At 43.5% G+C, this 11,797-nt stretch overlaps 1 protein-coding gene across 2 annotated transcripts in view; it reads left to right on the forward strand.

The window, feature by feature from the left end:
- Positions 1-9,656, forward strand: part of enox2 (ecto-NOX disulfide-thiol exchanger 2) — a 169,401-nt gene extending 159,745 nt beyond the window's left edge. For both annotated transcript variants that reach the window (XM_069170718.1, XM_069170719.1), the window contains 4 exons: positions 1,961-2,017; positions 2,986-3,091; positions 4,894-4,979; positions 8,842-9,656. In XM_069170718.1, the coding sequence (XP_069026819.1) occupies positions 1,961-2,017; positions 2,986-3,091; positions 4,894-4,979; positions 8,842-8,973 (381 nt within the window). In that variant the 3' untranslated portion in view covers positions 8,974-9,656. The remainder of the gene's footprint in view (positions 1-1,960; positions 2,018-2,985; positions 3,092-4,893; positions 4,980-8,841) is intronic.
- The last annotated feature ends 2,141 nt before the right edge of the window (positions 9,657-11,797 follow it).

Here is an 11,797-nt window from a genome sequence, read left to right on the forward strand (position 1 = left end):
GCCTTCTGGCGCGGTATGAGAGGAATGGCTGTCGTTAAAATGAGCCTCAGGTTAAATCACCTATTAAATTGGATAATAACACAAACGAAAGGCTCTCAAACCACGTGGGGATGCGCTCGGCGTGTTGTCTGTTTTGCTCTGAGACCACTTCAGGTTTCCTGAAACACAGAGTTGAATTTGTTAACAGATCTCCTCTTCAGATCAACCGGAGTTACAGAGTTGTCAATAGCTTGTTAATGGCGGGGAGAGTTGATTAGAAATGTGGCGCCACAACTGTGAGCCTTGGGAAATATGCTAATTAAATTCCTGTATATGGGCAAACATGAATCACGAGAGACAGTCTCATTAAAGGGAGAAAGAGAAATCAATTTTTGGGTGTGGATTTCGCTGAAGATTAGCAGTCATTGTGGGATGATTTGTCATGTTGAAGGGATCTCTTCATGCCATCAGTTCCCCTCCATTGGTTCAATCACTGTCCCTGCCGTCACCACATATTACTTTCACTGACACCAGTGCAGGTCATGTGAGCTATTAAACTTTTGTTATTTTGATCACAACAAATGTCTTAATCATTTTTTTCATATATATTGTTGTGCTTCCACTAAGGGTTGTTTTCTTTTTTGATTGATCTCTTATTTGTCTGATTAAAGGGCCAGTCCAGTGATTTTCGTATTGAATTTCTGCACGGTTAAGGGACTTGTGTGAGACACGTTAAATAATGGTGCAGCCAAGATATTCCGACTTTTAGTGTCTACTGTGAATAAAGCAAAAATTATGGATCCAACACTCCCCATAACTCAACTCAATGGTGTCTTTTCTCTGGACCCTTCCTGCTTGGTAAATGTCTTTCACCCCAAAATGACATCACCTGGAACATTTTCATAGACTGTAGAAAGCCTCCTTTAGAGCCAAAACATGACGTTATATAACTGCTTTTCATAAGCTCAAGGTGTTGATATGCTTCAAGTAGAACAACGACGGATTGTCAAATCGCATCTGAAACTCCCTGCCACACTCACCTGTCCAACAACTTCTCTCTTAAGTATCCGCACAAATAAACACATCATTGTAAAAGGCTTAAAAAAAAAAAAAAAATTAAAAAAGGATTGTCCTAAAGTCCCAGTATTTTAACTTATTGCATCTCCCCAACATTGGCTTTATGCTGTTCCGGGCACATCAACCCTATGTTGCTAAGCCCATGCAAATTGTATTTCTAAAGATTTAAATGATAAACACATTTTTTTTTTTACACTATTATAATGTGATATGTAATAACTGTTATAAAATAAAGTTAGATGACAATTTTATTTTTTTATTTTTTTTTATTGGGCCAGATGGAGTGCGATTGTTTGGCCTTGCACTAAGTTTCTTGTGTACCACCAGTTGTACATGGACCACAGTTTGGGAATCGCTGATCTAAAGTATACATACATAGACCAAAAGGATGTTCAGTTTTCCAGAGATCGAGTCTTCAAACTGCTTCTGCTGTTCAGCCAACAATCACAAAAACCACCAATATTCAACTGACAACAATATCACACAAGGAAAAGCATTAAATCTCTCTAAATGTCTTAACAAGCTGGAATCAGTGATTCTTTTTGCCCTTTTTGCTTGATAAATGACATCAACAGTTAATTAGTTATCAAATTTGCTGCAGATGAACTTGCTGTTGATTGTATAAGTTATCATTAGAGGAAATATCCTAGGAAATCAGGACGCACACCGTTACATATTTAATAGCTGACTTGTTTGTGCCAGTTTTGCCTCAGAAAGAGTTAATTATACCCACATGGAGTTCAGTGTCTCTGTCTGTGGCTCAGTTCTGGACAAGTCTAAAAATAGACAACGCCTGTGTTTGCCTGCTTTCGTGCACCACGCTGTGCCCGACCCCGTCTGTCGACATTAGTGCCTTACTTGTTTCTCACTGCGCTTTTCCTCATATGTTTCTAATGTGCCGCAGCTGGAGATGTCGAAGCAAGATGACAGAGGCAGCGAGGAGAGCGCTAATCAAACCAGCGTAAGTGGAAAAACATTCTGCCCCCCTCACTCTTCCTAATATTGTTTTGTCCGCATTCTCCCCTCTTCTGCATCTTCATCTTCTTCTTCGCCTTCTTCTTCCTCTTCTTGCTCTTCTTCTTCCCCTTGTTGTTGTTGTTCTTCTCCTTCTCCTTCCTTCTTCTTCTTCTTCTTCTTCTTCTTCTCCTTCTCCTTCTTCTTCTTCTGACTTTCCTCTGTAACCTCCTCTAGTGTCATGACGGATCATTAGAGGCCAAACCAGTTCACAGCAAAGGCATTTGTCATTGAATAAATCACTCAGACACAACTGGGCTACGAAATAAAGGAGTCATAAAGTCAAAACTGCTTGCACATGTGCATATGTCTACACACCCACGCACTGACAACACATTCGCGGGGTGTTATGGATAGATTAGAAACAGAAAAAGGCCCACCAGGCATCCTGTTCCACAAGTGGAAATAGTACACACACAGCTATGTAGGACAACAAACTCAGACAAAACCTCTTCTGATATTCTGCCTTTTTTTCTGCCACCAGTCAGATGTGAAACAAACAGCTTGATCATTTGCCTTGCGAGTCTCTCCCCCTCTTTCTCTATTTGTTCTCTTTAAACTTGTCTCCTTTTTGTGTTATTGTGTGCGTGATATGCATCCCTTTATGAGAAATATAGCTGCTGGCTCAATATCCTCCCTCGCCTCATTATCCCCCCCATCCTTATTGTCTCTCCAGATTGACGTGCGGATGCCGAAACTTTCTGATGTGTTCAATCCAATTATTTGTGTATGATTGTCTTTTATTATTGAGTGCCATGCATCAGCTTAAATTTAGGTTTGTTTACATCACATCAGACGCTGCAGTCAAAAGGGTGCCAATGGCTGTTTATGGTAACTGTGCGTGTGCGCGCGCGTGTGTGTGTGTGTGTGTGTGTGTGTGTGTGTGTGTGTGTGTGTGTGTGTGTGTGTGTGTAGGAAGCCACCGTGTCAACGGTGGTGTCCTGCAGTCAGGAGAAAGAAGGTCCAACAGAGAAGAATCCACCGAGCCCGATCCACTCGGAGAGGGAAGCTCTGCTAGTTGGTACGCTGACACTGCTGCACCGCCAATATCACTTACGCATACATTTGTTAACCTATGAACTGCTGAGTCGTAGATAGGGCGACATACAAACTTGCATTGTCATCATTATGCATTTCTAGGGATACACACGCAACGAGGTTTTCTATCATCGACCCGACAAAGGAGCCCACTAAAGCTCTAGAATGGTTCAATGTGTGTCATTTGGATTGAGCTACTTTGATAATTTGCAGATTTGTTTGTGAACATTCACCACAAAAGAACACATAAAACTGATTTAAATAACATGGCATTAAAATGAGCACCTTTTAAAGTGCCGTGCCTCCCGGCTCCTGGCTGCATTCGACTGCCTCTCTCCGGCTCTCTCGCTCGCCCTCGAACAAGTGGTTGTTTTTTTTGTATCTTTGTAGTCTCAGTGCAGTTAATAACACAAATGGGGATTACGGCGAACACGTTCAAGCCATCTACCCTCAGTAGTCACGGTGATGCATTTACACACAAAACGTGACAGAAGTAGAAATAGACAGCTTTAGAGGAAGCTTCAAATACTTTCTAACATTTCCACCCCTGAGCAATGGCTGCATAAATGGGGGGCATTACTATTTCATAGTCTGCGGACAGTTAGAAAAATTGTTGGATGCCGCACCCATCATTTCATCTGAAGGTCCTGGGTGGGTTCTGCACTACGCCTTCATTAGTGGAGGGGAACTCGGTCAAAATCCTGTTTATTAGTAGCTTTATTATTTCAGCATATATTGTGATTACTTGGTTAAACACAGGTTTGTGTGTCATGGACAGCAAACCGAGAATCGGGAAGTATACCAGCACAAGGTTACTGGTCGGTGTCTGGGGCTGCAGGCGCAATGCTTGATGAGTGTTCTTCTGTTTTTAAGACTCAAAGGGGGAAATGTTGTGTAAAATACGAGGAACAGCTGCAGATTCTATTACTTTCAGAAAATCATAATTTATCATCATTCGTTGTAAAAACATGTACTGGTAATGACTCTTCGGGTGAGCTCCGATGCTGGCACATACCCGTAATCTACACACACACAGAGCCGTGCTTGTTGCTGCAACAAACGTCTGTTGTCAGTCGGAGAACATGTTCATTGGCTGTTAAAGGCAAATAAACATGGGTGGTGAATTCATGCAAATACATCACCGTGAAATGTCACTGTGTTCTATCTGAATGCTCCGTTAGACTCCCAGGCAGTCTCTTAATAATTGTCAGCAGCTCCAGACATCGTTGGTGTTTCAGCGATCGATTGACCTCGTGCAAGTGGCAAAAATAAAGTCTTGGGAGAAGCATTTTTCCTCTTAAAAGCCTCGGGTGATTATGGTATTTTTTTTGCTACAACATTGGAGTCAGTGGAAAGCTTTTGGATTTAACACTGTGTGTGTTTGTTTCAAATGTTGGTACCTCCATGCTCAATGGGTGGTTGGTAAGCAGAGGTGGAGGATTACCTCTCTCCTGGTCCTGTCTGTGAGCTGATAACAGATGGTCTGCTTGAGCTGGGGGAGAGTATGGCTTTGATGAGAGACAACAGCATCAAAGCCGTCATTAAACACTAATGCTAATCTGGATCCACAATGTACAAGAGGCTCTTAACAGTAATGGGACTCTGGGAGAAGCCATTCGAAGCTGGTGTTGCACTCGGCCAGAGGAGAGAAGAAGGAGTCAGATAAACTCTGGCGTTGTGAGCGTCCTTTGGTAGTTCGTCAGTGTTTTAAAGATGACCGAAACCGGAGGTATGCGACACGGCTCCGTGTTAACATCTTTGCATGTCTTGTTTGCTCCACCGCAGGGATCATTTCGACATTCCTGCACGTCCACCCGTTTGGAGCCAGCATCGAGTACATCTGTTCTTACCTGCAGCGTTTGGACACCAAGGTAACAGACTCACATGAATCAAAACTTGCACTGTGGAGTCGATCGACGGAGCCGGCTCTCGGTACCGGTCCGGATTACATGCTCCCGTACAGGCTGCGTGTCGGTCTCCCGACTGACACACAGCTGACATATGGACTTGTTGTATGCCAGAGTCCTGCTGTGCAGCTGACAACACGTGATGCAAGCAGTGCTCCTAAATGCTTTGACAGGCCTGTCCTTAGAGGTGGATGGATCTTGCAAAAGTGGTCAGAAGCTTTAAAGCTTAGAATAGTTTGACATTTTGACAGATGTATATAGTCTTGCCAAGAGATACGTGAGAAGATTGATACCATTCATGTCTGTGCCTTAAAAATGTCGTTACATGCAGCTGTCATTTACTTTAGTTTAGCATAAAGACAGTTGCTGTGTTCCAAATGACATACTTCCCTTAGCACACTTGTGAATAGTGCTCCTACGTGTTAGGACTCTTACCTGTGTAGAACTTGAATTTCGACAGGGTTATGTTGTCCCAAGTCACACAGTAGCGTTCTGCATATCAGCTGCTTTATTTTTTTTTCCCACTGAAATGAACGTATTTTCACGCCCTCCGTTTAACACACTTAATAAACACACTGATTGCTTCTATCCAACATCAGTACGGTGGTACTTAGTGAAAAATAAACACTTTTGTCAAGTGTTCTGCAACAGCTGAAGCCATAATTGGAAAATTCTTTACGTCGGCGGTCCCCCCCTTTCCGCTACGTAGCCAAGATGGCGACCGTTGAAGGTGGAAAGTGTCCGTAGTTTCACGCTCACGTCCTAAGTGCATCATCCAGGGTACTCGTAGTGCACTGCGTGTTTCCATACATGTCAGTGCGAAAGCACTTATGCACTCAAAATAGTGAGTGTTCGTATGCAAGTACGCCATTTGGAACACAACGTGTATTTCGTGGGAAGAGCTCGTCTGCCTCCGTCCAACGCCAACAGAATCTTCCTCCCGACACTGCTGAAGCTTACCAACTCTTACAATCCATCTTGTCTGTTTCATGCGTATTACCTGTCATTTTAATGTTTTAGATTATTTTTAAACCATGAGTGCCTTGTTGTAGATCGTGCGGATGTTTTGGTTATGACTTTCGTAAGAGAGACCTGAGTCCAGGAAAAAGACACAACAAACATGATCAGTCAGTAACACACACAGGCAACATACTTCAAAATACTGTTTTGGAGAGAGTTAAACTTCAAAGAGAGTTTTTCTCACTATTCTATACTTAGATTTCATAGCTTTTATGTCTCGCCATATCTGGCTAGTTGCGTGATTTCCCTTGATGCTGGAAACATATTAAAACCAGATCTTTCATTCTGTCACTTGAAGTCAAACACCACCCTCAATCCTCAGACACCCTCACTCTCCACTCCGTCTGGTGGAGCACGGCTGCTTTATCCCCATCTTTCTGATGAGGCATCATCGACGTATTATCGCTCTTCACTTCCACTTATATGAGGCTTTCAAAATGCCAACTTTCAGAGTCACCTCTAAAAACTAACACTGAGATTAATGGCCGCGTCTGCTCTCCGCCCCGACAGGAAGACCTTCAGAAAACATGGCAATCAGTCAGTCTTTACGGTCACAGTCACTGACCAAACAGGAGACGCATTAAACATCTCGGCTGAAACCGTCAGCGTACTCTTCCTCGTCGTATGGAAGCAAACTTTCCGTCAACAACATCCACAAAGTTGCCGCAAATAAATTACTGTAGCAAGTCTATGAATATGCTCATCGCCATCCTGACTCATTCTCACACACGCAAAGAGTGTGGCGGTCTTCTCTCGTACCCGTTCTTTTTTCTTTTCTTTTTCTCTAGTGTGCGTGCATGTGTCGGTTTGTCTATGTGAGCGTACGCCCACGCGTGTCTGTCTGTGTGCGTCTGAGTTTTCCTGTGCATCTGTTGTTCCCACACCGACTCTTCACTCTACACATCAAGCGGCCCACAGAGTTTTGTCAATATCACTGGCTAGACTCTTCAACAACCAGCCCAATCCTCTCCGCTTATCTAGTGGCTCCATACACGCGTGGCTCCATTGTGTGTAACGACACACCAGTCATTTCTCCTTGGTGGACCTTAATGCGTCCTGACATCAGGAGAGGGCTCGAACAATCCACTTATTAATTCAAGACAGTGTGGGTTGTCTACAGCAGCTTGTACAGTGGAACTTGGCAGTGTCACCTCAGGATTTCTGTTGACTGACTGATCCTCAGCCCACCCGAGTGAGTGAGTGTTTTTTGTGAGTGGAGAGGAGGTGTGGAGTGTGTGCGAGGAGAAAGCGTGGATGTAGGAGCAACTCACTGGGTGACCTAGCAAGGGCTGGTGATATTTTCATGGCAAAGTGCTGTCCTAACTGTTCACTCAGCAAAACATGCACCACTTAAAAAGTTTAGAAGGAGACATATAAAAAAATAAAAAAAATAAGCACAATTTAAAAACACTGATACGGTCAAAATGTTTGAGATCCAGGTCTCAAAATAAGGAATCTTATTAATTATGAGGTGCAGAAATAATAATAAGATAAATACATTTAACATTAGGTAAGTATGATTTAATTGAAAGCCAATTAGTTCAAATAAAACTGATAGAAATACAAGAGTAAGTCAGCAAGATCATAATTTAAAAAGACTGTTGCAAACCATTTTGAGAAGTTCAGGAGATAAAAAAGAGTTTTAAATTGGGATTTGTTGTAAGAATGAAGATTAATTGTCTTATTTTAATATGCAAAGATTAGCATTGTTGCATAATTCAGTGATGTTCTCCCTCTCTTTGATGGCCATCTAAATAAAAGAAATCTGCAGTTAAATCAGAAAATGTGGGAAAGACATCACAAAGAGGAAATAGCGTGTAAAATGTGTCACTCACAGTGCTAAGGTGAAATTTGGCGACCGCTAGAAGACTTTACTGCGTTTACGCTCAGAGAGGGTTAACAAATCGCAGATATGTGCAGGAGCCTGACCTCATAAAGCTTTAAAAGCCAAGAGTCAAATCTTAAAATCATCTGACAAAAAGCCAGTGAAGGACAGCAAAGACCGGGCTAATGGACTCTCTCCAGCGGCAGGGCTCTTCACAAGCTGCAGCTGTTATTATTTCTCTACGGGACCAGAAAAAAAAAAAGCACATAACTGTAATCAAGCCTGCTGGGGATAAAAGCATGAATTGACCTTTTCCAGGTCTGCTGACAAGAGAAAAGACCCGATCTTAAGCCTTTTATTTCAGCTGATTAAAACACAACTGCACGACTTACTTCACTGGCTCGAGCAGTTTGTGACAGTTCTGAATCAGAAAATAAATCAAGGTTACAGCCTTTGGGTTTTTATATTTGCTGACATGCTGTGCAAAATAAACATAATTACTAGAGGCCCAGCTTATAAAGATATCTGGAGATATTTTTGGTCCATGACATAAACAAGGAAATATCTTCTTAACATCTAGCTTCTCATAACAGTTTGTTCTGTATCTGTGGATAATATGTCTCAACGTAAGGAATATCGAATTATAAGGGAACCGATGGACCCTTGTGGACCCCCATGAGATAAGAACAACCTTTGAAAGGGCCCATTACATGGATATGAACTATGTAGCATCACTAATACCCACCGGTTTTTTCAGAAGTTGTATAAAATATTGTGGTACGCTGTACAGAATTTAAGATTGAATAAATCATTGTATGGGAAAGCACCAGCAAGTGACCTAAAATAGACCAAAGTAGTCTTTATTTATCAAAGATCAATTGCAAGAATAAAAACATTTCTGCATAGTTTAGTTGGGTTGTGTTTGAGTGCAGACAAATGTGTTTTATACCATGTGGACTTGGCGTGTGTCTCTGTCCCCAGATCAACACCGGTGAGGTGGAGGCTCTCCTGTCTCGGCTGCCCTGCACCTTCAGGCAGGAGCTGACCGGCGTCGGAGCCAGTCTGGAGAAACGCTGGAACTTCTGCGGCTTCCAGGGCATCAAGAGCACGTAGGCTTAACTCTGCCGGTGACACTTCTGGGACGTGGACGAGACGACAGGCAGACGAGGCAACACAGAGACACTGTGGAGACGTGAGAGGGAGAGTGCGACGCCCACGACTATCAAAGACTGGACTGTACCTGACTGTACAAGGACACAGAAGACTGAGCACAGATCTCGGGCCGGGGAAGAAATGTTGTGCGAGCGTTTCAGGGACGCCGTGTAGGTGGCAGACGAGTAAAGATGCAGCATCTCCACGGTTACTGGAATGTTGACATCGAGCCGCGGCGGCGAAGTCCTCATGAGCTTGAACTCGCAGTTTCTCTGTGATGCAAAAATGTTATTCGACATAATGAATCCCCGGGAGTCTCACAGAAGAGCATCGGTTCCCGCAGTCACTGGATTATTATGTAGTGTTTGACCACGGGTGGTGGGTCGGGAGGGGGGGGGGGGCATCACACTGTCTGAACCGAAAGGTGACCAGGGAGGTTATCGGGGTCGACCTGAACTCTTCCTCTTCACCCTCCGGCCTCCCTCCCTTCTCTTTTTGCTGTTCCTGGTTTGTAACATAGACCAAAAATGGATATATTTCTTCATTTTCTGTAAAGGCTGTTAACAGTTGCATAGAATCATTTGTTGTAATACACTGTAAATGCTGGGATGATATTTTTGATTATAAAAAGACGTTTGAGTATACGAAGATGTTCGGGTTTATTTTTATATATCTGCTGTTGAGAGGCGGGTTTGTAAAGGATGTGATCTAAGTGCAGGTGTTCAAACATCTTTAAGCCTGCCAGCCCTTGCTATCATTCCTCAGAGATACACAGAGACACACACCTGCCCAAGACAAGACAAGTGGTCTACTTCAAAGTTTGTGCCCATTCTTGCTTGAAGGGCTGCATTTTTTTTTTCTTCTTCTTCTTCTTCTTCTTCTTCTTCTTCTTCTTCTGCCTCTTTTCCTTTTTTTGTTGTTGTTGTTCTTGCAGAAGCTGTACTCGAGACTGGTTTTAGAGCCTAACATGAGGACATTTGTGTCTTTCAAAAGCCAATTAAGCCTGGCTGTCAGCCTGGCTAAAGGCACAGTGCATTCACATCACACTTAGTTGAGAAGCACACCTAGGGGGAATCGTGTTAATGATGTTTAATTGGTGAGGCAGTCGGTGTGTTGTGGTTTCTGGCATGGAGCGTACTCAAAATGTTTGCGTGTCTGTGTGTGTACGACTTTGCTTGGATCCATATATTAAGTGGTTATACAACCGCCTAGAGAGGGGAGTTTTCTTCTCCACCTTCACCAGCTAGAGAGCTCTCGCCGCCAGGATCGGAGGTTCCTTCCGAAAGCCCGGTCGAACATTCTTAATACGCCTCCACCGGGTTATATGGCGGCGCGCTCTTCCCCCCCCCCCCCCCCCCCCCCCCCCCCCCCCCCGTTGCTCTGGGAAACAAAGGTTTATAATTGCGCATGATTTGCTCTCATTTGGCCTCCTCCGTTTGCTGCAGTCATTGCATTTGAAAAATTAGCGCTCGTCCACTCCTTTTAGTACAGCCGTTCTTGTACCTGAATTAATAATGGGGAATGTTTTGCCCCCACAAGCTCGTATAAGGCTTTCCATCCGTCCGCATGTATCCACTATTAAGAGCAGAGAAAAGTGTTTCGTGGGGTAAACTGTGGTAAATCTGTTATGGGAGTGGAACTGTTGGCGAGTTGAATATAATATGTAATCTTCAACCCATTTAAGCTGAAGGCTTCTGTCAAGCATGATTAGGAAGCCGAGTGAACGCGGATGCTGTAATGCAGGAAATTGTGTTTTCTATATGAATTCATAGTTTCTTCTTTTAAGACATATTACAGTTATTTGTTAAAATAATGATGTTACTGACAGACGATAAACCATAAATTCATACTTTTTTTTTTTTAGCTTCTTCCTGCTTGATGGTGCACTCAGGATCGTGAGAGATGTTCCCTGTGAGTCGTGCATCGCTACGTTTCCCCCTCCACGCTGTAAAATCTCAACAGAGCGTCCCTGATGACAAACTCCAGCACACCTCAAACCAACGTCTCCTCTCTCGCTCACTGTGGTTTCTCTCCCTGACATAAACGAAACACTAATGTGCTGCGTTCTTTCCTTTTCAGGAGCTGATCTCTTGTCTGGAGTTTCCTCCCAACCGAGCTGCCGTTCCCACGCGCTGATAGACTGGAGGCACTTGCAATTTATCTCTTTTACCGCTGTTTGTGTGTGTGAATGTGTGTGAATGTGCGCACACGCACACACACACACAAACACAACCGTGATTGTTGCATCAGGTTCTCGGGCATCACACGAGGAGGTAAACACAAACTAATTAAATCCACCAGCAGTCCCTGGTGAATGCTGCTCTTCATTCACTGTTGTCCTCTGATGGCGGTGACACAGCGAGGAGTCTCCTCGTTAATTCAATTCAAGGTGTGTGCGAGTGAAAGGGTAGGATTTCACCTCGCTGACTGTGATCATGCCGCAGGACAGGTCGCTCTTTGTGAAATCTCAGAGAGATATTAGAAGATGTCCTTTGGCACCTGCTCCTGTTAAGCTTGAACAAATTCTGAACCTGAATGTTAAATTTATGGGCATGAGTGTCACTCCGAGGTGCTCTCTCAGAAGGATTTGGGAAATCCATTTACATATACTCACGTCACGTTTAAGAAAGGTTTAATTGGATGTGAGGAGATAACTACGTTCTTCTGGGCGATATCATGATGCTCCAGATACCCTTAATTACCTTTTTCCTCTCATGTTGCTTCCTGAGGTCGTCTTCATCTACTTAATTATAATTATGGCCTCCCTTGAGCGAGCAGGTGAGAG

This window comes from Embiotoca jacksoni, unplaced genomic scaffold (genome assembly GCF_022577435.1).
Source record: "Embiotoca jacksoni isolate LCO1_2020_lvr unplaced genomic scaffold, fEmbJac1.0.p SCAF_5, whole genome shotgun sequence".
In the NCBI taxonomy this organism is placed as follows: domain Eukaryota; kingdom Metazoa; phylum Chordata; class Actinopteri; family Embiotocidae; genus Embiotoca; species Embiotoca jacksoni.